Here is a 26618-nt window from a genome sequence, read left to right as displayed (position 1 = left end):
GCTACCCCACCGCCCTCGCATCGAATATTTGACAGCATACAGATTCAAACACTTTTTATCAAATGTATGATTCCTTTTCTGGTTATTTAAAGAAGGATTATTATTTTATTTGGATCTGATTATCCAAACTTTCGATACAAGGGGCGGTTTGGAAGGCCTATGGTTAAAACGTTCGTTCATCACTCACTTTGCCCTTTCCCATGCTTTTTAAGGTTTGTGTATATGGGGGACCATATATTGCTAAGGCGTTTGCAGGGTTAAGTGAGAAATCTAGGAGTTCCTAAATAGTGAATATTGTTTGTTGCTTCACATCGCACATGTCCCCGACATCAAACTCCCGTACCTAGATATACCTCGTACAGTACTTTTCAACGTTAACCCAAACAGAAGCACAGGGCGTCCACTTTCATGCTGACGCTTACATTTCGTAGCTACAGATTAAGAGTTTGCCATAAAAGATGTGAGACCATTCATAAGTCCAAAATTATACCCTTTAATCAAATCATTCTGTGGCGAGTTTGGCGTGCCCTCTGTTGAAATGGACAAAACGATTGAACATGTTCTCACGTATCTCAAGTATTTGTCGGAAGTAAACACCAGCGTCATGCTATTTAGATATTGATGTTCGGTCACTTGTGGTAACTTCAGTGACGGTACTATTTAAGTAGCTGTGTCTGTTCCCGATATAAAAAGCAGTTTTGTTATTTCACAGCCTGTCAGCTCACTAATGACGAGAAGGTCATAGGCATTAACTGCGTTTGCTAAATAAAAACACAAAAACCTTTTCAGAATCATAAGAGATCTTCAGATATGAAGAGTCGCCTGCATGGTTCTAACATTATCATGAGCGTCTGTTTATCAGTGAAAGATGCCAGGTGCGATAAAAGATGGACGTATTCGGCACCGTGTTTGGCACCTGGCACCAATACAACATTCGTTTTGTTGTTTTGAAGCTCCATATGGTGTAAGAATGTTCTGTCTGGGTATAATAGTAGGATCTGGTGTGAAGTGATGTTGGGATATGAAGACTGTGATGCTAGGGTGTGGTTTGAAGGCTGAGAAGCTTGAATGTGATGTGTATGTTGTCATGTTAGGGTGTGATATGAGGGTTGTGATGCTAGGATGTGGAGTCAAGGTTCACATGCTAGGATGTGGTGTGAGGGTTGTGAAGCTGGACCTGGTGTAAATGGTTGTGATACCACGATGCGATGTTAAGATTGTGAAGCTAGGGCGTAGTGTGAATGCTGTGATGTTAGGATGTGGTGTGAGGGTTGTGAAGCTGGACCTGGTGTAAATGGTTGTGATGCCAGGATGCGGTGTGAAGATTGTGAAGCTAGGGTATAGTGTGAATGTTGTGATGCTAGGGTGTGGTGTGAAGGTTGTGATACCACGATGCGATGTTAAGATTGTGAAGCTAGGGCGTAGTGTGAATGTTGTGATGTTAGGATGTGGTGTGAGGGTTGTGATACCATGGTGTGGTATGAAGGGTGTCATGCCAGGGTGTAACACAAGGATGTGATGTCAGGGTGTACTGTCAGGGCGTAGAGCACAGACTGTCCTCTCAGGTTGTGGTGGGAGTATAATGTGTGATGTATAAAGATAGTGACTCCAGGGTGTGACAGCAGGTTGTGGTACGAAGGCTGTGTTGATAGAATAATGCATAGTTGATAGAATAATGCTGAGCGAAGGCTCTGACAGTGGTTTTGATTCAGATTTACCATGGCGGCTTCTATGACGGATACCTTTATCACTGTAGGCCTTCCTCACACATCAATTTTACGTCCCATAATAGTCCTATAACGGGTTGGACCAAATTGGCGTTACACCCAATGTAGTCACTCATTTGCAGTATTGGAACAAAGTGAAAAAGCAAAACTGTAAGTTCGAACAGAATTGCATTTTGATATGGTATCCCGCCACACCTATTATTTATGGTTTCTGCGTTATATCTTTAACTCCCTGTCCCATACGACTGGTGTAATGATGTCAAAAGTAACGTTATAACTCTTTTCAGTTGGTTACTCTTGCACAAAGTACAGCCTGTAACTCATGAAGGCAAACACTGCATATGTTGAAGATGTACAGAATCGTTATATTTTACAACGCTTCGTTTGGTTTCCAATAAAAGCGTTCGAGCCTGAAGTCTATTTGCAGTGAAAACGTACCGATGAAATTCACTTTAAACAAAAAAATAAATCGAATAAAGTGAAATGAAGATTGCGAATCCTTACAGCGTTACCTTGCCAGTACCACAATTAAATCTCAGAATTGTATTCAACTTAGGATAAAAACAAACGATCGCAAACTGGTTTGCATTACAAGGGGTACGCACATTACATGAAACACCGGGAGCAAGAGGGATTGGTGTAAGTTTACGCTCATCACGTACCGCACGTACATTTTTTTCACTGTTCCAACTACTGCGCTTACCCCCTTATAATAGCGGGATCGGGTGGTCAGATTTGCCGATTTGGTTGACATCCCTAGAAGTGCCTAGATCGATGATTGTGCTGATGATCGCTGAATTGTCAGGACCAGAATCGATTATTTTCAGATCGCCGCTATATGGCGGGCATATTACTGGATGTGGTGTTAAACGACAAACCAACAACAGAAAAATGTAACCATGTAAATATACAAAGCTGTCCATCACCTCCAAGTGTGAAAGTGTCAAGTTCATAGTGTATACATACATGCATGCATGCATGCATGCATACATACATACATACATACATACATACATACATACATACATACATACATACATACATACATACATACATACATACATACATACATACATACATACATACATACATACATACATACATACATACATACATACATACATACATGTAACGTATACAGTATGGTTCAAAATTATTGAGAATAGCTAAAGCATTTCATATTATTAAACGAGAACAAATCAGATAAAATTGAATGTATTGTGAAAGTGAACTGACCTTTTCATGTTGTGTAGGTAACAATTTAATATTTTATCAAGTCTCCTTGAGCTTCACGGCACAGTCTAAGACGGGTAGGCATACTTCCTATCAGAGAGGTTAGTGTCTCGTGAATTATGCTGTCCCAGTATCGGACCACTTCTCTCTTCATGTCTTCAATTTTTGTCAACCCCTTTTGATTCACACATTCCTTCATCATCCCCCAAATGTTCTCAATGGGATTTAAGTCAGGACTATATGCAGGAAATGGTAATGCAGTCACATTTTTCTCCTGAAACCACTGCTTGGCATGTTTTGCGGTGTGTTTAGGATCATTATCTTGCTGCAAAATCCAGTCATTTCCATAAAACACATGTGCACTTGGAAGGGGAAAATTATCTAATATGTTAGTGTAGCGTTGACTTGTCAGATTTCCCTCAAACACACACAGCGGGGTCGTTCCTAATAAGGATATCCCTCCCCATACATGAAACTTTGGGCTGTATTTAGGTCGTCGATACAACGGTGCTGACGCAGACTTTGTCCATATTTTCACATTATTGGGATATACCCATATTGAGCTTTCATCAGTAAAAATCACATTTTCCCAGTCAAAGTTTTCATGTGCCAAACACCACTCAGCACGCCTGTCTTTATGTTCTTGTTTCATGAGAGGAGAAGGAATTCCAGTCTTTTTCTCCCATCCAAGATCAATCAAATTTCTTCTAACTGTAGATTTTGATACAACTGTTGATCCCCTTTCTATCATTTCATACCTGATGTTGGAGATGCTTGCCCTTTGCTTTTTAGACGCTAAAATTCCAAGCCGGACGCGATCTGAGAAGTCCAATTTTCTGGGTCTCCCTGCTCCTTTCTGGTGCCCAAAATCCTTTCCCCCTTTAAAATTCTTCCTAATCCTATACACAGTAGAAAGAGGAGTTCCTGTTCTCGCTGCCAATGTATTTACATCATCAATTCCTTGATTACACAACTCAAAAATCAACCTTCTTTTATCTTCAACAGACATTGTTGACAGTGCTGAGGAAAATGACGTCTGTTACAAATTCAGGGGAGGTAACTCTAATTGTACTATACTCAGTAGGCCAAGATGAGTTACCTCCCTTATACCATTACTTAGTTTTAAGTATTAGTGAATCAGTTGAGGTGTTAGGATAGCTCAAAGTAAGAAGAAAAATTCTCAATAATTATGAACCAGACTATATATATTTGCCCCTGTATAAGAGCATCATAAATAGACGTATAACTGTAAAAGAGCGTAATTTTATTCCGTGTATCTGGATGAGAGCATCATGTATAATTTGAACCTGCGCGAGAGCATCTTTAAGAGAGCATCATTTATATATTATGTTTGTGATAAAGTCCGTGTGAGGATGTGTCGATTTTAGAATTACCTAAACACTATCTTCAACTATGAACCACTGAACAACAAAAGAGCTGCCTAAAAGAAAATACGTTTACCCAGCTCTCATGTATGGTAAGAGGCTCTGTTGGGGTAATCGTACATCTCAATAAATTATACTAGCAAACTGTGTACATTACATAGCGGGTACTTTGTTTCCTATAATCAGGGATCACTGTAGTTAGTTATTCAGAATTTTGGACTTAAGCAAATCGTTAGAAGCGTAGGTAAAATATCTTACTGTAAAATAACAGCTCGAATAATATACTCTTCAAAAAATGTAAGGGAACTTTACTTTTAATGTGCGATTGTCGAAATTGGGAGATATATGGGATTGAATCAATGTTTATACATTGATAAGGGATGCTTTGAGAATGCATCACCACATGGATTTCATTCAAAGCATGGCTGTTCGTTCAGTTATGTCCTTTGTTAGGTCACTGCAGTATGACATGAAATTTCAGGTTTACAATTTTCAGTCAATAGTGTTTGATTTGACCCTGAAAACCCTGACCATGCACAGATGAAAGAAAATTATTGAAAAAAAATTGTCTACATTGACTTGACTGCCTGAAAAACATCAAGATTCATAATGACACCCCATGATCGTGTAGGAGGCTTGCACATTGTGCACGTGCATCCCATGCATCGTGTTTGCGTGTGATGATGATGCATACACAAGATGAATGTCATTGTAATGTTCCTCAATGGATTGTCTTTCTCCAAACTTCAGGTTCCCCTACTTTTATGAAGAGTATATGAACAGATGGGCTGTTGATGTTTGAACTCGTACTTCTATTACAGCATCATTTATGTGTGTGTACCTGTGTAAGAGCGTCATTCATGTATGTGTACCTGTGTTAGAGCATCATTTATGTAGGTGTACCTGTGTTAGAACATCATTCATGCATGTGTACCTGTGGTAGAGCATTATTCATGTATATTTACCTCTGTTAGAGCCTCATTCATGCATATGTATCGGTGCTAGAGCATCATTCATACATATGCACCTGTGTTAGAGCTTCATTTGAGCATGTGTAGTTGTATTAGATCGTTATTCATTTGTGTGTACATGTGTGAAGCGTTTTGCGTTATATCATAACTCATTACTAAAACGTGCATGCCTAATATGCTACTCGCTCCCCACTCCTTTATCGAACAGCACTATGCTTTCTGTATCACAGATCAGAGCCAAACAGATTCACTGTTTGGTTTGTATTCAGCTTATCCTCGGCTCATAAATAGCTAATGTGGCACGTTTGACACTAAACATAAACCAGGTTTTGTAAACGGCAGAAGCATATATGATCAGAGGATTTATGTGGTGGGCGATAAAACGTGCGTTTTAATTTTGACACGTTATATTTAGCGGTTGTCAGTGTTGATTTTAAACGGTATGGCATGTGGCGAAAACTGTTGACGAAACTACTATAAGAGGTCTTCCATTGTCCTTGACGTCAAAACTTGATGTATGTATGCATGTATGTATATATGTACGTACGTATGTAAGTACGCACGCACGCACGTATGTATGTGTGGTATGTGTGTATGATATGTGTGTATGGTATGTGTGTGTGTGTGTGCGTGTGTGTGAATGGATCGATGGATGGATTCATGCATGTATATTCGGGATTCACATGAACTCATTCATTCAACTGACATAGAAATGCAACGGGTTAACATGTAAGCGTTCTTGCGTGTTCGGAGTGGAGACCGAAAGACGTATTTTTTAATAATCCATTTTCATAAAAATGTATGCTTTTCTATGAAAATATTTGCCCATTTGTGTCTTATGATACAGTCACATTTACATTTTGTTGATAGTGGAGAAAGATTGAATAAGTGATCGACTTGTGGCCAACTATCACCTTACCTAGAGTCACAGAGATTTCAGTGGGATACGTTCATGACAAACTGACTGAAAAGACAGCGGTCGTTCAAACAGGCCTGGCCTATATGCATGCTTACCGCCGCTGTATCAACAACACATGATCTTTGACATGAAGGCAAAATCAAGACAACTCCAACAGTGATAACTCCCAGCAATCCTGTGTTGAATGTCACTGTGTCTATTCTGTGCTTAAATACCAGTTCGGTTCTAATCTACATAAACACTTATGAAACAACGCTGTTTGACTCTTGGAGTTGCAGCTGGACTTGAACCTTCGATCGGTCTTTAAAAATCAGAATCATTCTGTTGCCATCAATTATATCATTATGTGGTCCTTTCGTCGCTTTAGGTCATTTTATTGACGGAATCTTCTCTAGAACCAAACCGGAGGGACACTTGTTGACATAAAAAGAAGCAAAGGAAAATAGGACCTGGTGTTCGCACTCCAAGGGGATTTCTTTATTAGAAGAAGGTCCAAATAGCTGATGTTTCCAAGAAGAGCTGACTGGGCGACAGTGTTGATCACATGTTACCTTAGAATAGAGTAAGATGTTTTCATCACTTCAACGACTTGGTTGTATGATACAAATATTCATAGGTGACAATGATACAATTGGGAGACAAAACACATCGAACACGGGATACACTGAACTTCAAATAATACATCACTGGACATAAATGTGTGTCGATTACGAACATTACGAAATTTTCACACCAAAATATTGATGGAGATTAAATTTGTTCTAATAGTGTTTGAGCTAGTTTCATTCCAGAATGCATCTTATGATGGAGGTGGTGGTAAACGTAGTGATTAAAGCGTTCGCTCTGCGCGCTGTAGACCAAGGTTCGATTCCCTTCATGAGTACTATGTGTGACACTCACAGCACACACATCATCAAGAGCATATTATGTTTTCTGGAGACAAAATATTTTATGCGAGATGAATAGTATCGATATGTTCTTAAACATACAAACATAGACTGCAGTTTTATGCTCCTCTTCAACGGATAATGTCTTTTGTGTTAATGAAAAACGGAACTTTGTCTTATTTCGTTGATGTTTGTCTCCCTAAATGGATTAAAATTATGTAGTGTAACATTTCTCGATCACAACCGTCGGCTAGCGAACCATGACCCTCACCTCCGCATGAGGGAACATCTTTTCGACGAGCTGTGTATTTGGTTGAAGTCAGATGTATACAGCACATAGCGGAATATGTATGTGACAACTGTGAGTTATGATATTTTTCCACGTGTTTGTACTCGAGGAAGTAAAAAGTTTAACATGAGTTATATCAATCAATCAAGTACAGATTATACCATGAGGAAAATATGAGTACTGTGGAAAGTGTTAAATGCCATTGATTATATGGAAGTTTTGTGATAGCAGTTTACATGAATAAGGAAAATCAAAACTAAAATTTTCCTATCAGTGCAACAAATATGCCGTCACGTATATGTTGCAGTCAGATTGTGAAATCTTTCATTTCGTGAAATGACTAAACATTTCCATCATTTCCTGAAATGAATAAGAGAACGTTCGAAATAATCACCGGCCCAAAGGCCCAGCGCCGGTTGTTATTGCATCGGATCGGTTCGTCAGTTAAGACATTTTCAGGCCCTTATGGCCTCCAGTGAATAATCTGTCAACCAGATTCTTTCCCGTATGTTTTTATTAACGTTCGAGAACCATGCATGTGTCATCCCCAGTCTTTGGTAAAATACAAAATAATCAGGGCCTGTAGATTTTAAAGCCTGCGGATGGCAGCAGGCCCGGAAACACTGTAAGAGGATCAGCCTCTATTCTCATAAAACAACTGAAGTAAATTTATTGTTGTTTCATAAAACGACGCGACCCTCTCAGTCATTTCACGATGTGACTATTTGTTTTTCATTTCATGGAATGACTGAGTTCACTGCAACATATCTGATTGTAACATATATACCGATACATACCGGTTGCATATCAAGTCATTGATATACTTGGCGTTCGTGATATTGAACCACTTGTTACTCTGATACATAAACATGTGCGAGCGAAGCGAGCAAAGGTGGACAACGCACTTACCTCGTTTCGGTTCAAAAAATATTTTTCATGTCAAAATATCGCCACCATCAAAGGTACACTCCCATTTCCTCACAAGGTGGTGCTTTCAAATTTCCAACCCCATATTTAATAATTTATTATTATATAATCACTCGCGTGAAATATGTTTTATTCAACGTTTTAACGCACCTTGTGGTACTTGTGTTGTTCCCAGGTACTGGCGAATATTGGTGAAGCCATCGGTGATAAGCTATACTCACTCTTTCGAAGTATGAACCATATATTACAAAAGGAACTTTGATTTTGTAACACATGTTATGAACATGAAATGACAGCTTTTAACTAAGAACCAATGATGATTTCTTAGAGACTACTGACTATGAAGTAGATCATAATATTTTATTCAGAGGATAATGTCCCTCGAAACATCCAGATGATTCGGTTTATTATGAGAGTAAATGCACTGTATGTATGTTGTACAATAACGTGTGTGAGGACGCCCGGTAGAGCTTGTATATAAGGAGATTGTTGACATGAAGTAAGGTCAGTCGTATTGTCTCTGTGTATTACTCATGGGGGAAGTTGTACTCAGATGTACACACATCCGCGTCACCACAGCCATGGATGCAAACATCCGAGGACGCCGTAAATGGACACATTAGAGATAAGGAAAGATATACTGTCATATCATGACAAGCAGAAAATATTGGTATTATAACAAACATGACCAAACATGGACGGTGACGACTCTCCAGACCTACCATTTCAATGACAAGAATCTCGATTCTCACCAGTTAAGTACAAACTACACGATTTCAGTGATCGTACCGCTCACCTGACATGTTAAAAATGCAGTGGGGGTTGATGTTGAAAACGATACTGAGGTTCTGAAAATTTACATGTCGGTGTGCTGAGTGAGTGAGTGAGTGAGTGAGTGGGTGGGTGGGTGGGTGAGTGAGTGAGTGAGTGAGTTGTGTTCAAGGCCGTTAAAGCATGCTGTGGGAAGAAAACCCTGCGTGAAGCAGGTTACAGACTTTCAATCCATGTGTAATCCATAATGAAAACGGCCTGTTTCATAAAATCCTCTGTGATTCCCCACTCCACGTGCCGCCCCAAAGAAGCATAATGTGTTGAAACAGTGGAAGTTTCTCTTGTTACTTTCACTTTTGCTACAGCTCCACACGGCTAACGTCTTACGGTTGATCAAGTAATGGTCATTCGAATAGCGATAAATGAGGAACGAGTGTTAAGTCTGCCTGTAAGTTTTCTGTGTTTGCTATCTTCCGCCCTCTCTAAATTTGTGACCTGAAATAATAATGCTTATTGTCTCAGTTTTCCCCGCAAGTGTAGACATGTATACCTCTGCATACGTACACATGCCCCTGCATACTCCTAAAACTGTCAGGTCAGCTTGACCTTTCTTCATCTGCAGTATGTGATAAAACTTGTCCTCGAAGCAAATCTCCATCTTCATAACAGGATTTGATTTATTTAAATAATTATTATTCCTACTTGATCTAAATTTTTAAATTTCATGAAATATGTTGCACAACTAAAGTAATGGGTTTTTTAATCTTTTATTTTTCGCTCCCTCGCTCTGCTGAGTGAAGAGAAAAGCAAATATATCGAGAATTTTATATACTCTGCGCCTAAATTAGTTCGGCATACTGAAGCAATCTTTAACGAACTTGCTTCAATGGACCTGACGACATACATGTACCCCTCCGATTTGTAATTTCATATGTGTCATTAAAATGTCACGTCCGTCCTCGTATGCTGTGTGACATTTAAGACATGGTTCCTACGTGTCACGTGTTCTTTCCCAGTCATGTACAACAGAACAAGGTCAACCATAAAACTTTCAAGAAATATACAAGTAAGTCAAACAAATGCATGTTATCATTGATATTAACTAATTTACGGGAAACGCCATAAGAATGTCATTCCAGCTGTCTTGTCTGTAGACATTAACATTCATTTACAAGAAGAGCCAGATCAGTGAAGATCCGGGTAAGTATTCAGTAACCCATGCTTGTCCTAAAAGGCGACAAACGGGACCAAGTGGCCAGGATCACTGACTTGGCTGACACATGTCATTGTATCCCAAATGCGTACATCGATGTTCATCCCGTTGTTCACTGTATTGCTTGTTAATCACAGACTTCTCCAGTATAGTTGGAATATAGTGCGGCGTTAAACAACAAACAAACCAACCACCAAGCGCCGAGATTTTGCATGACATATTCACTCATGCCGTGTACATGCAGGTGAGATCAAGCATACATATTTGTCAGCACGCGCCTATAATTTCCTCATGACTGTTAATGAGCTGGTCTACTGGATCGCTCCGCACTACAAGGGCAGGTTTTACTCCGACTTAATAATCCTCTTCTCAATGGGAATTAACACTTTACGTTACTGTTATCGGCTGACTGTTTTGTCATCAAACATTAAGGTATGTGCAAATTGACCCAACGCTAATCCATTGGATATTTGATAATCAGAGCATCCTGTAGTGATACACCAACACATCAGTTGACAAATTCTGCACAGGAACTCACTCTGTGATTGTGTTGAGAACATGCCATGACGTAAATCGGAAGTATAAGAAATCAGTGCTCTATTTGCTAACAATATTTGAGTACGTGTTTTGTTCGGGATGAATTAATTACAAAAACCATTACGTATGCCGGATGTTACTGTATGCTATTTTTTGTCAGTAGGACTGAAAAAGGCACAAATCTCACCAACCCGCACTCTGTACTTGTATATTTTGAGCTTACTCATTCTGTCCATTCTATATCCGTAATATAGGTTCGTGTTCTGACTCGTTTTCTTTATAAACAACACCGTACAGCTGTAATACTGATAAAACAAATATGTACTGAGTATATATTCACAATTGTATAATGGACTCTGCTTTTAGCAGAGATTTCTTAAGAATGTAAAACGGGTTATTTCGCTTACCTTGGTATGTATTCAATCTGTGGTTAAGCTTTGAGAACGCGCTTTGGTCGTACAATTGCTGGACATGCCATAATACCATTTTATGGAATTTTATCGAGATTTGGAATCCAGTGCAAACGAGGAACAAACACACCTTCGGGTTTCGAGGTCAAGTCAGAAGTTGAAATTTTCAATTCTAACTATGGATATGATGCCATTTAATGTGTCCATTACTGGACGGAATGTCTTGAAAACTAGCGTGTCCACTTCAACATACCTGTGCGCCACAAAGACAATGGCACGACTGAGCATGTCATTTGACGCTATTTGTTGATGTTGTTTGTCATTGGTTTATTACACCCAGATCTAATTCCTGCAATTCCACACACAGGCGCCAACATAAAATATGACAACCATATTTGATCATTATACAAATTAACCAAAATATTTCCGAGAAAGGAATGTTACAAGAATGCTTCAAACTTTTACATGAACATGGAAGCTCTGCACTGCACTACCATCATGTCCGATAGTTGTACATATTAATTAAGATTAAAGTGAAAACGGCGAAATGTGGTTAGTGTTCGTGAGTGAGTGCGTGCGTGTACACCTGGGGCTAATTCCTATTTCTGTTTGTAAAACAGTTTCTGTCTGCAGGAGGCATGTATATCTAGTCATCTACGTTGACACATTGCGATACCAGTGGCGCCTCTATGCCCTTCTGTACAAATCTGGGTTCACCCTTTGTGCAATGTTAAGCTGGATTCGAACCCGCACGTAAATCATGGCCATGATCTGCGGCCCTAAGATCACTGTCACTACATAGATGGGGTTTCTTTACAATATCTTCATTCTTTCTAGCATGTACAAAGGAAGGGGTGGAGTAACTGTTACAATTACACAGTTGAATCAACCTGGGCAGACTGAAAACCACTACCCATTTAGTTCTGTATATTTGTAAACCTACAGAAAATGTGGTCTGGCTGGCGGTAACTGTTTTCGTAATCATAAAGCAAATATTGGCTTGTCTAAATATCCTCAGGGCAGGACTTGTGGTATGAAACAGCTCTTTGTTATGGTTCGTAATTTACGTATGTAAGGGCCAGTGGGGTAACCTGTACTGGTTAAAGCCTTCTCCCGTCACTCTGAAGAGCCGGGATTCGATTCCCTACACGAGTACAATGTGTGAAACCCATTTCTGGTGTCCACCGCCGCCATATTGCTAGCATACTGCTAAAAGCGGCGCAGAACTAAACTCACTCACTCACATGTATAGTTTTGACCGTTTGTAAGCTCATTCTCCCATCGAGCTGTATCTTTTTGCAATTTGGTGATGTCGTTTCCCTCAATCATCTAGAAAACGGACAGAGTGGAAGATAAAGAATGAGTTAGTTTAGTTTTAAATCACTTTTAGCAATGTTCCAGCGGCGGGGACCCCAGAAATGAGTTTCATACATTGCACACATGTGGGATTGGAACCCGGGTCTTCGGTGTGAATAGCGAAAGCTTTAACCTCCAGACTACTCCACCGTCCTCGGGAAACAAACATGAGAAAGGAAACTAATGCAACATATGCCCAATGTCCATGACGTAAGAATGAGTGAGTTTGGTTTTACGCCACTGTTAGCATATTCCAGCTATGTCAGGGCGGGGAACACCAGAAATGATCTTCTTAACGCTTTAACCACTAGGGTACCCCACCGCCCCCTTTGACCTAGGACGTGATCGGGGGAGTAATGCTCATCCTCGTTTACCAGACGATATTAATTGTGATTTCTTCTGGGGAATACACAACACAAGGTGTTTGTTGGAAGCCTAACATTTTTGCCTGCTGGGTAGACGGACACGTGTTTCAGGTACCTCAAAATATCTCATTCCCTATTGAATTCTAAGTGCAAATATGACCATAAGTATATCTCAAAAGAGACGAGATTGGTTTTCTTGATTTTTATGTTATTTAACGCCACACTCATCTATATTCAAACTGCATGGTGGCGATCTGTAAATAATCGAGTCTGGACCAGAGACCAACAGCATGAGTCTACACAAATGGGATAAGGTGACATGCGTCAGCCAAGTCACCGAGCCTGAACACCTGTTCCCTTCAGATGCCGCTTACGACATGCATGGGTTACAGAAGCCCAATACTAATCCTGCTGTTCACAAGGGGAATGGTAAGGATGGGGTCATCAATCGCTTGGAAAACCTGTGCTTTAGGTAACCATCATTTTGCATTTGTGTATGAATATCGTGTAAAAACATGAGTAGTATCATCTTACATCACATATGTCTGATTGGCCGAGTGCTCTTCCTCAACCCATGTTCCCGAGGGACCAGTGCACAACGTATTTATCTTACCGAACACACCAGTGTTAATTTTGAACTGTTTGAAGCATGGGTGTTGGATCGTACACTTCAGCCAGCCTGGGTGACTCAAACGATTCGAATCTTGCATCTTGCTGTTTCTTCCCGTAGGTATTGTCTGAGTAAAGTCGCCGCGGTGTACTTCCCCTTCTTAATATTTCACATGGTTTACATTTGAACGTTTTGTCAAAATATATTTATTGGAAAGAGAGTCAAATGTTTTCGTATTAAAGCACATGGATGCATAAGGTTCCATTTCCGTTGGAATAAGAAGGATATTTCAACCCACAATGCAGGTAATGCAAAATTTCTACACGAAGGAGTACTTTATCTATTTGTGTCAGTCCAGCTAACACGGGCTTTAATATTTGTGATGAAACAAAAATATTATTTGTCAGACGTTTTTGCTATTCATTTAACGTACAGGAATTGTTATAAAAATACAATTCGTCCACAGAAATTCGTGCCCAGTTCACTAGTCACATCAGAAACAAATCCATCATATTTGCCATGATATTGTAATCCCAGGATGAACTGACCTTCCAAATAGCAGCTGGAATTCTAACGCCATGTGTTAAATACAAATATTCCCCCGAGTTTCATATCAGAAATTCATGCATTGCAAGACATCCGTGGGGGTGTGATAGTCGTCATATTTCTCAAGGCTATACGGCAACTATGGATGCAAGAGGTAAAGCGAAAATGTATGCATGCATTATCTGGTTTTTACATCAGTGTTATTTACAGACAATGGAGCCTGAGTTAACAACAGATTTTCCCTAGGCTGTGTTTGCAGTGTGTGTGTGTGTGGGGGGGGGGGGGGCGGCTGAGGGAGGGGGGCGTTAGCCGCGAGTAAATATTCCGTGCAGGTGGGACATCGAGGTGATGCACTCTGTAAACAACGTTGATTACACTGATTACAATTAATTATGGTGGTTCAGGGTATAATGTAAGATTGAATGACACAATCTGATGTTGTGAAGAACTAATACTTTAGTACAGTACAACACAACAAAGCAAGGCACTACAAGGGCAGGGCGAATCAACACAACAGTATTAGCGTTGAATGTTGTGTAAGTTAAGGCGTGTAAGGGGATTTTTGTTTCGGGTGAAAGTTATGAATACATTCTTTTGAACAGAATGTGTGACACTGTAAATCTTTTGCCTTGGGTCTTTTCGGTCAGTCACTGTACGACATATAACAACACAGGACGAGAATGTACAAAACAAAGTAACGTTGAGTGAAAGACAGTGTGGTTCACGACAGTGAAGAACAACGAAATACAACTTACAAAACCTAGCTTAATACAACGGAGTACAACAGAGTACAACGTAACAGTTCATAACGTGGTACAACACACAAGAACATAAAAGGTATTGCACAACAACGCACTACATCACAATACAGCACGACTACACAGCGAGTGAGTGAGTTTGTGTTCACGCCGTTTTTAGCAATATTCCAGCAATACCAAAGCGGGGCAATACCAGAAATGGGCTTCACATATTGTATCCATTGTATCGGACCCGGGTTGTCCAATTGACGGGTTAACGCTTTACTACTAGGCTCCACCCGTCGCCCCCTTACAACACAGTAAAACACGACATAGTACATCGCACGTATGTACCACAGTACATCCTAATACATCACAAGACAATATTACAGCACACGAAAACACAAGCACATCATTTATAAAGCTACGCACTGTAAAACAATACAGTATACAACTGTGCAACATACCACAGTTCCACACGACTTAACACAGCACAATCCATCAATGTTAAGGTTGTATAACGTTATGTATGAACATGACATTCCAGCCGATTTACAACACTGCACTACACTGACATGGTGTCATGTCTTATACAAAGGTATTGATTACGAGGATGTTGTAGCTCTTTTACATTTCCTTGTGGTGAACGATAAACAATATGCATATAAGGTCATCAAGAAAGTTCAGTAATAGAACAATTATTACACTTTCGACAAACCAGATGAACAAGCATACCATGTATAAATACTTACACACACAGATAATCAACATTAAAGGAATGACTTTATATGAACGAAATGGGATCGATTTAAAATTTTGTAACACATCGAATGAGATTCGAACCAATTTATTGCGTTCAGTTACCTGATGTCGAAACAGCTTGATACCCATCATTTATTTCTGATTCGTACCTGTTATTTAAATTAAATTTTATAAAGAAAATAAAATGTCTTATGTACATCTTACTATGCTGTCATTTCCGTATGCGTCGTGAAATGGGACATGCATTGTTTAACTTGTAAAACTGACACTACCACAAAAGGCATTATTTAAATCATGAGCAGAGGTCACAACGCCACAACACACAAGGGACCGCTCCTTCATGGCAAAGTCACCAAGGTTTTATTTCACCTGCCTGCGAAATTGTCCCTTTCATAGAAATTCAGCAAGAAAACAAAACAAGTTTGTCAGTTGGAGCAACGATAGCAAATTAAAGACGGGAAGAATCTTCGTATGTTGAATAGCGTTTGTGTCTTTCAGCCGACCGCATACCTGCGCCTAAGGCAGTTATTGTGTGTCGACTGTGGGCAAACAACGAGGAACAACACGATGGGTTAACAACAGCCTGGAGTTTCTTGTCGGACCCCTCGCGAACGACAGTGTTGGACGAAACTATCACACAGGAAGTAAGTTCATTAAGCTTGAGCAGTGGACCAACACATCGCTCAAATGTAAATTCAAACCACTGTGTAACGGAGCTGAATTGATCATAAGTTCTCGCTAGAGACACTCCTCCGCAAGGATACCTGTGCGTTGCTGGCGTGGGTAAGGTGAATCTGAATCACTGTCACCCAGCAACCGCTGTCACGCATCTGACTCACTGTAGACGTAGAGACGCTGGTCGTCCCAACACGGAGCTGTGACGGATAAATCCAGCTGGGCGTGAGCAATATTTCCGCAGTAATCACACCATCCGTCATCGAAATACCTTCTCGGGCTATCATTTCCTCGACGTCATCCTCATCCTCCAGCTACGGTTATTAATTACTACTCAAGGAACTCGATTCACTAGACGTGCTGTAGAAGTATCATAGACAGTGAATCGCCATGTTGCCTTGGGGTCGACTTGTGTTGCAGGCTTATACCTGTGTGTGGTTGTGTTTCCTGTGTGCCCTGGGGGTCTGGGGGCATGGAAGGCTGGTGGACCCTCCCTCACGGTCCAGTATGTGGAGATTTGAATTCAAAACACCCAGGAATTATGACGACAATCAGCTTTTCTGTGGAGGAGTAGCTGTAAGTTGATGTTTACACAAGTGGTATTTTGTTGTAAGTTTATACGGATTAAGTAATATACATTGTTGCTTGTCGGTATAAGTAGTCAACAGTTTTGTTTATAGGAACAACTTCTTTAAGTGACATTTAGAAGCTGGTATGATGATGAGGAACACCTTTTTATGGAAAAAACCGTTATCATGTTTTGGTGTAGATCCTAACACCGTTATCATGTTTTGGTGTAGATCCTAACACCGTTATCACGTTTTGGGGTAGATCCTAACACCGTTATCAAACAAATGGTTGCTAACTGTTAGGATCTACCGAAACGACACATCTAGTGCAATAAACAAGTTGTCTATCAATAATAAAGTGATATTCTTGTCGGTAAAAGTAATCTACATCGTTGTTTTGTCGGTAAAAGTAATCTACATTCTTGTTTGTCAGTATCAATTTAATTTTGATTAATATCAGTATATGTTATCTACGTTGTTGTTTGTCTGTATAAGTCATCTTCATTAATATTATATCGATAGAAGTGGGCCTAAACTATATTTTTGTTTTGCCATAACACTTACTGAAATGACATATTTTCTGGAGCGTATATAAATCTTGCAATCGTCAACATTCAAAAAATATAAATGGAAGGGAAACCAATAGCAAGTGTTAAAGTTAAATAGCTGTAGGGCTCATGTTTATCACAAGATTTAGTACTCTTGATGTCTCAGATCATTTGAACAGAACATGCGATCTGTCGTGAAACAAGTGATATTTGGGGAAAGATGCAAGTATTTAATCTGATTTCATCAAACCGCACCCCCTGTCGGGCATGGTGGATTATGTTCCTGGTACGTCACCTGTATCTATAGGTATACTGTCGCTGTGTAAATGTGCCGTTAAAAAGCCTGATATTTGTGTTCGGCTATTCACTAGATTTACAAGGTTTGCGACTGCTCAAAACTGATCCGCACAATGGGATCACATGTTGAAGGAATGCTCAGCAATAATGTACATTAAACCACGTATACATCGAACACGCGTAAGACGAACTGATGTTAAGAATTGTTTGGAGAGCCGATTCCTTGATGTATTATAGAGTCGAAATGCGGTTCATTTGGGCGTAATTAAAGACAAAAACATTGATAAAAATTATATGAATGGGTAGCCTGAAATTAGTCTTAAGAAGTTGTAATGTTCTAATCTACAAGTAACACCAGGGTTTGACAGAAACGTGAAGTGGGTTGTTTTTTGTCTGGCCCCCTGACCAATGATACTCATGACACATTCAAACCACACTGACCATGAAGACCCATGTAAACAATCTAGTCATGGCGAGACGATCCATGTGATGAGTATTGAGTATCTGGCAATGATCTACCTCACCGGGGATACCGCCGTGATATTGCTGGAATATTGCTGAAAGTGGCGTATCATCCAGACACTGTAGGTCTGAACTGAACATACACGTACAAACAATAACCGAATGATCGACAGCCATTGATACATATTGAGGGCGAAATTATAATTAGCAATTACACTATCAGAGACGCTATTAACTGACTCGCATGAAGGGACAAGAAGGCAAACATCTAAATACAAAACAGGCAAGACAAGAATAAGCTGACAGAGACAGTCGTTTTCTAAAGCTCATGTGGGGCATACCGTATAACCTGACAGAGACAGACATAACTAACAGATATAAAGTACATTAAGAAAGTGACATAAACTACTCACATATGGAGGATAAGTAGTATAGGTAATAGCGCTATTACTTATACTTCTGGATATAATCTTACGGTGGCAGTCACATACTGACAGGTCTATCGGGAATAGCATAAACGGACAGAGACGGACATAAAATGATCACTATCATAAATTCTAAGTATAATTACAAATTCTACAATGACTTCAGTAATTACTGCATTATGATTTGTAACTAAAGCCATTCACAGGGATCTAATGACGTTATATACCTCTGACTTTCCAACACAGTATGTTTAGCTCTATTCTAACATTATATTTATCTTCTCAGTGATATACACGGCGTGACAGACAGCAACAATCATACCCTGACACAGGTAGCCTTACTCCAACACACAAATGGGGACATACCATTAGGAATATGAACTGGCAACAAGTGGATCTAATAAACTGTCACAAATGTTCATAAAGCGACATGCATGGAGTTACATGCAGCTGCAAGTGCAGCACAAGTGCAAACTGCCAAAGACGTGCATAAGCTGACACACCTTGTGAAGCCCACATGCACAAACTTAGAGATATGAATAAAGACACACACACAAATGACATATTCACACATATCGGTAGGTTTAACGATATTACACTGACTTACATTTGGAGACACACTGAATTACATGATGGATTCACATTTAAACCGGACGGTAACAATCAATCTCAGCTTGACAATGGGTCTACGTAAGTGACGTAAACGACCGATCGACATAGTTTATGTCGGTGTAACAGAATGGTAATATTTGACACTGATGTACCACAGAACTAACTTGGCTGTTCATAGACGTCGGCAGTCAATTGATGGTGTCATGCTCAGACCCTTCACTTGGAAACACTAAACAAAACTAAACAAAACAAACACTGATTTGTAAATGATGGATGATTGAACATATAGGTTCACAGACTAAATATTCAGATGAATAACGTTAATTAACTTTCCCTTTTCACCTCTTAACAATGGTATTAACTAGTTATAAGACAAGATGATATGAAATGAAGCATAATGACGTCATGGAATTACTTTAAACTGCATACATTTGTTATGGACAGTTAATACATAATTAAAGTAACCAAATTATTCTTCATATTGCTCAGATTTTAATATAAAATACTGCATGCTAAAGGAAAAGCAATAATTCTATCGTAAAATATGTTTTTCATTTCATTTTTCATTTTCACAGCCACACATGTAGAGCAGTCAGAAGTAGCATATATTGTTTCATACTTTTAAGGTTCATATTGTGATATCTATATTTAAACAGTACATTTAATGCTCGAAATAACCTATCTTCAATGTGATATAAGCGACAATTAAATCATAAATATAATGCTTAGATTGGGAATGAAAAATAATATTAACGCGTTTTCATTTCAATGTGCATTACATAAACCTGTGTACACTACGCCACAGGCGCATCTGATTGATAACGCAGGTTTTTAACCCCATGGCAAAGGAAAGGAGCAAGCCTCGGATACATACGTCGTAGAGAGACTTTAATATAACTTCATGATGGCATGTCTCGTCATGACAAAATCGACAACAATATATATCTTGCATTTTCCAACTGCCTCAGACCAATAGATATGACAACAGAAAAGCTGACTGAGCAACGTATCAATATTTAACGAACACTGTTAATCGACATGGCGGTCCCAAGAAGGGTCACGTTGTGACAGGTTTCTAATGAATACTGGTCATGTCCCATGAAATTTCGATATATCTGCTGTGGATTTTCTAAACATTAGTAGATGTTCATCTCCGACTGCAAACCGTATGCAAGTCATCAAACTGCATGTGAGCGTTTTGTTGAGAATGCGATCATTTTCACTGATTTTAGTCATTAAACTCAAGGCAATAATCTTTTCAACGTTACGAATACATAAGTTCATGTGCAATCAGTATGGCGTATTTTGCCAAATATGGTTTTGAACAGTTGACTGAAGTGGCTACATTTGCAGAAGGAAGACTAAACAGTTGATTGGTAGTATTTATGAACGCTGAACATGGGTGAACTGTATCACAAGGTATGTACACATCAGAACGCACGACACAGTCGTATGGTGGTGATGAATGAGATTTGGAACGTACACTGAAGTTGTGATAAATTCAACCATGATGCTGTAAGAACTTGATTTATCCTAAAGGGAACGAGTCTGGAACGAGACTGTTTGACATTTCTACATATGTATGTGTATACATATATATATGTCTGTCTCTTTGTCTTGTGAAACCTGTCTGTAATTGGAGCAGATCTGTTGTGATGGTCAAACGATTAACATCACGACACAGGTTCTCGTGTAATTGCTGCAAATGGCATCATTAACTATGCAACTATACATGCGTTTCTTTCTGCATTGTGAATGTATAAACGGACTGGGTACTGTTCTAACACTGGAAAGTGCACTCTCCTTACTCCTTTTCTGAGCATAAATGTTTGACACATGAACCTTCTAAAATGATCTCAAGCAGACGTATTCATCGACAATTCATCAATATCCAAATCTGTCTTCTCCTGTATCTCGTAACTGTACCCGTTCTATATTGGTTTATATGTTTTTCTTTATACAGACATTGTTTGACTTGAAAAACAACTTTTAAATACTGATTATTGATATGACGTAACATCATCTACAAAGACTCATCTTTTGTTAACTGGCACTTGATTGTATTGGACTAGGCATTCAGTTACATTTCAAACTACTCAGGGAACACATCTATTGCATCAGTCTGATTCGCACGTAGCAAGAGTATTTGAAGCACTATATATCTATCCATCCATCCATCCATCTATCATCCATTCATACATACATACATACATAATTGATTAATTAATTAAAATAAAAAAATAATTTAAAAAAAATAATTTAAAATGAGAAATAATGTGTTGTTTGTTGAAGAAGAAAAGGGACTGATAATGTATGGTGCACCAATATTACAATTTGTTCCAAAAATAGAACTATCATAGGTTCTATCATGATCAGTATTTATAGTTCATTCCAATTCGTTGTTGTTGTTTTTTTTGTTAAATTGCAATATGTTTATTTATAAGATGCCCCGATAAAGAAGCATTAGTGCAGATAAGGAAAACGTGTTCAGCCAGCGATTCAAAACGCTAGCTGTGCTCTGCGCATGCGCTTCGTACTATTTGTTATGACTTGTGGAGGTCCCAAACCTCGTGGCATTGTGTGAATCTAGCTTGTGCCAAGTATCGAATACGTGTCTGGTTTGTTCTCGGATACTTATGGCCATGGCGGCCTTAGTTCGAATACCGTTGTCCGGCACAAAGGCTTCTTTCGTTCACCAGTATTTACCCTACGGGGGATATGTGTTGCGTTTCGCCACCTCAACCAAAAACAAAGCATTAAATACATCGATTAGATATTTAGCTCAAGAGGGCTAAAAGATGTGTAAATTCTTTATTCGATGATTCAAGGTTGGGTTCCTTTTATACATCTGTTGTTGTCTTTCAATTACATTTTTTTCCGATCAAGTGGCTTGGTGTCCACCATGTTTCAGCTGAAATCTAGAACATGCTTGTTAATGTATTGCCATCATTTTCAGCCTAGGGTTACATGTGAATACTTAGGGTGCTGAAGCAAATATGTGCATAGTATTCAGCTGAAGGCTCTGTGGTTATCGCAGGTGGAACTTGAGCACTTAAGTGTCTTCCTTCCACTTGATGAATAAGGAGCTTATAGTTGAAAATAGGACACGGTAGCGGAGTTGTTACTCTAAATAAAATGTCAATACTGAGAAGGTAGCAGTGTACGTGTACGTGATGGTCGTAAAATGTCACACCAAAACCGAACACGCTTGACAAATTTTATTATTTACAGTATATTGTGAATGGTTGAAGCATAACAATAAAATGATTTGAATGTTTCTGTGCTCATATTCATAGACAGAGTATGTCAAGCTTAGCGATGTATTTACATTATACAAACGAAAGATCGCAAACAGATTTCCAAAGTCAAAGCCTAAGAATAATCAATACAGAAATAATCATTTTGCAAACAGAAAAGTTCACACATAATTATACTAAAATATGTATTTAATATTTGCTGATGACAATATACAGATCTTTATTCAGGAAATCGGGTAGCTTGACCATTATAGACACGACAATATCATTTGATTGTCGATCATATTCGGAATATACAACAATCCCATATGTTTTCAAAATACCTTGTATTCATGAGTTATTGAGCCATGTGCCATACATTATATCTGTTTGAGATCAGCCATGACTGGTTTAAAGGTTTATCCTTACTTTCTAGCAGGTAAAGTTTAGAGCCATACCACGTAATGCAAACATAGGCGTTTCTGGCGGAGAGGTGTTAATGATCTGGGTTCAGGTGGAACCCAGGCAGGTTTGATGTGGTTGCAAATGCATTCTTGGGACCGCAGAACATGTGGATAGCAACAGATTACCCATCAGCAATGTTTAAACAACATTGTTCTTATTTGTATCTACGAACGATTAAGATATGCATGTGTGTATGAACTACACTATGTGTTCATATAGAAGGTTTGCCAGGGGAAAGGCAATTAGGTGATACAACGAGCGTTACTAAGAACTGATAAATATTATTGAAAGTGTGTTTTCAAGTCTTTGCTTGTTCTGAGAGGGTCATGGATACAATGTGTAGTGTTGGGGTGATAAAGAGGTAGTATTGGAAAGTGCTTAAACATCAAATGACATTCAACTAACATATTAAAACAATATGACATAGACTTTTAATGACAATTAAAATTCCAACCATACTGAGACTAATCTACATTGAGGATACAGTGATACAAAGCTACAATAACATCTAAAGATTATATCATAATATACTTAACGTTTGACAGAGATACTGCATCAGTTTATGTAACATATATGTAAATATTTGGTTCATCATGGAACTGGAGGAACGTTGAACGTTTATATGTACATCATGATTCTATTCTGGTTAATTTTTTAAACCCTGTTTCCTAATTTGAAGAAAATTAGTGGCCAGATGTAACCTGTTATTTTCACTCTTACGATAAGTTTCAATGTCATAATTTCTATAAATTATGTTTTCCAACTGCAATGTGTTGCTCGACACACCGCGTGCTATGGAAGGCTGAAGTCATTCTTCTGGTCGCCTGTGTTCTCAAATATGCTCTCACACCCTTGTGTCACTGTTATTTGTGAAGACATTCGTAACATGCATCTCATCACGACAGTTTGTGCAGTTTCACGTGACTACCTGCATTCTAATCGTCAATGTCCACACCGTGCAGCGTACTTACAGGATACAGATCCAATCGCAAATACAGTAATCTCCCTTGTGGACGTGTACTCCCGCTATTAGGAAAAGGCCAGTAAGAAACACTTTGACGTTGATCACTAATTAATGCATTCATGTGGCAGAATCGTGTTGTGTTTTTATCAACTAGGTACGATATCGCCAACTGTTTGCCGAGGAGCTTTTCGAGTTTTAATTCTTGAAAAGAAAATGTGAAGGTTTGATTTAAAGTTAATTGTGAAGTCGTAAAGTAAATATTTGTTTGTGTAAATATTTGTTCGACCACAATATGGAAGCGTGACCAGAGAACTCAAAGTAAACGATTTGAGTTAAGGAAGTATCAAAGATAAGATCTATGTTCAAGATCCATGACATAATCGCATCCATGTTGAAGGTCCGAGTGCTTAGGTTGAAATGGGAGATGGGGCATAAAACGATTTGTCCCCAGGGTTTACTTGAAACTAATCTCTGTGAAAAGACAAACTGTCATGCATATTCCGGTTTGCACAAAGTTTGCTTATGTCATCTCAAACAGAATAGGATCCGCGCAACATATGTATACGCTATGTACTAAGAAGGAACGACATATGATCATGTGCTCCTTCTTACAAACTGAAATCATTTCGTACTAGAACTTCTCAGTATGCTTCAATTGTGCTTTAGAACTCTCTTCTCTGTGGCCTGAGATACTTTCCCTCACTTGATGTTTTTCTAAGTTCATTTTATATCTTTGGGACTTTGGGACAATACCCATAATTTCAAGTATAAATGTTCACAAGATAAGTCAGTGGCTTGATTATTAAGAGTCTGTTTTCTTATAGCTGAAATGTATGTGAGCTCATCGTTAGATAGCGATACTAACTTAAATAGAAACAATGAGATAGAAATAATGTGATATTCGTTTACAATGTTTTTCTTAAAAGTTCAGTCAAAATGGGACAAAGAATAGAGCATGTGTCAAGACATCTTGCAGCTCTCGACAATGTGCGTTCAAATAAATGTGTCTTTGTTGTTGCAGGTTCAGTATGGACAAAATGGCGGAAAATGTGGCATCTGTGGCGACCCCTGGCAGGGCCCACGTGACAACGAACCAGGTGGAAAATTTTATACAGGCATCATTGTCCGTAAATACAATGTTGGTCAAGTGATAAAGGCTAAAGTCGAACTGACCGCCAGTCACAAGGGCTTCTTCGAATTCCGACTTTGCCCCAACAATTCGCCGTTCAGGAACGTGACTCACGAATGCCTTGATAGGTACATCCTTCCCATGGCTGAGACAGGGGAAACCAAATACAGGATAGAGTCACTGGCTGGCAACCAAAACATTGAGGTCAATCTGAAATTACCGGAAGGAGTCAAATGCAGCGCATGCGTATTTCAGTGGAAGTACAACGCCGGAAACAGTTGGGGCACTGATTCTGATGGTACTAGCTGCATCGGTTGTGGTAATCAAGAACAGTTTTATGGTTGTGCAGACGTTGCTATCGGATCCGACGACGCTGTCGTTGGCGTTATCCCACCCAAGCATCCGTGGTACTTCGACACGGACGACCGATGGCATTGGGGTATTGTTGACGGAGGAAATGGAACAATGTTTGCAGCTGGCATTAGACCTGTTGTACAGAGTTACCTGGTCTTGCTGACGGTCATCGTCGCCGCTTGCTATCAGTTCTTGTGCTGACGAAGAAGTACCACCGAGACAAGTCTAACAGTGCTCACAATACTCAGACATTGACAACAAAATCATTCAGTTTGTCAGGGGCGGATCCAGAGAGAGTAGCGGGGATGCGCTCCTGTTTGTTATATCAGTTTTCTGAATACAACCCCTTTGTACATATGTATATACCTCCCCTGATTTGTTTTTACTAACTTTCATACCAGAAATGTATTTCATTGATCAATGATATTTTCGTGATTATGAAATGATTGATTTTTGCATTTCAAAGAAACACGAGCGAGAACGAGTGACTTTATGCCGATTTTTGCAGTGTGTAAAATGTTTTACTTTTTCAATAAAATACTGAAATATAAATAACTGCCCTTCTGTTGTCATCCTGTGTGGTTATATCGGTGAGATTGTAGTGAATGGCATTTCAGTAAAAATATCTGCGAAATATATTGTGAAAGCTGGGAAAACCAAAATTTTTAACTCACACATTAAACTTACGAGGAGAATGGAACACAACACTAACCTTCACATGGCGAGCGAATCCTTAAACCTCCAAAGTATTCGATCGCCCCTTTAGCAACGCCCTTTTATATCACGACTTTCTTAACTTTGTCTTATGTATCCTCGAATGTCGACTTACCAAATATCATGTCACAATGTAGTAAGTAAAGTGAGAAGTAAATTTTTTAAATGTATCTGTCATCTTTTATGACTATGCCTTCTAGGGATATTGAGGAAGAGAGGCGGTGAGGTAGCCTAGAGGTTTAGGCGTTCAGTGGGTGTCCCCCCATTTCGCCTAATTTAAACCCCATATTTACGGAAAATGGATAATTACTAAGGACTAAGCGAAGTGGCAATGGTACATGTAGTGATCAGAGGGGTGTTCAAAGAATGACAAAATGCAAGTGACCTTTCTCTATATATTAATTATTATTCTTTATGCACATCGGGTTCATATCACTAGCACATGTCCCACTCAATCACAGTGACAGAGGGGTTATACAACACACTGTTTCAGTAACTATCACATGTCATACTCATGTCATAC

General features: G+C 39.1%; 1 protein-coding gene across 1 annotated transcript; it reads left to right on the top strand.

Annotated features, from left to right (window-relative positions):
- Window positions 1-16177: 16177 nt before the first annotated feature.
- Window positions 16178-25933, top strand: LOC137284424 (uncharacterized). The gene is made up of 2 exons (XM_067816218.1): window positions 16178-16896; window positions 24920-25933. Exons 1-2 carry the CDS (start codon window positions 16711-16713, stop codon window positions 25580-25582), a joined length of 849 nt encoding a protein of 282 aa, XP_067672319.1. The 5' UTR covers window positions 16178-16710; the 3' UTR covers window positions 25583-25933.
- The last annotated feature ends 685 nt before the right edge of the window (window positions 25934-26618 follow it).

Source organism: Haliotis asinina, chromosome 5 (assembly GCF_037392515.1).
Source record: "Haliotis asinina isolate JCU_RB_2024 chromosome 5, JCU_Hal_asi_v2, whole genome shotgun sequence".
Classification (NCBI taxonomy): domain Eukaryota; kingdom Metazoa; phylum Mollusca; class Gastropoda; order Lepetellida; family Haliotidae; genus Haliotis; species Haliotis asinina.
Note: the sequence above shows the minus strand (reverse complement) of the source record. Positions and strands in the feature narration are given on the sequence as shown.

Excerpts from the sequence above, each read along its gene's own strand:
- LOC137284424 (XM_067816218.1), top strand. The coding sequence starts at position 16,711 with ATGTTGCCTTGGGGTCGACTTGTGTTGCAGGCTTATACCTGTGTGTGG. Across the intron at positions 16,897-24,919 it reads TTTTCTGTGGAGGAGTAGCT|GTTCAGTATGGACAAAATGG; the intron begins GTAAGTTGATGT and ends TTGTTGTTGCAG.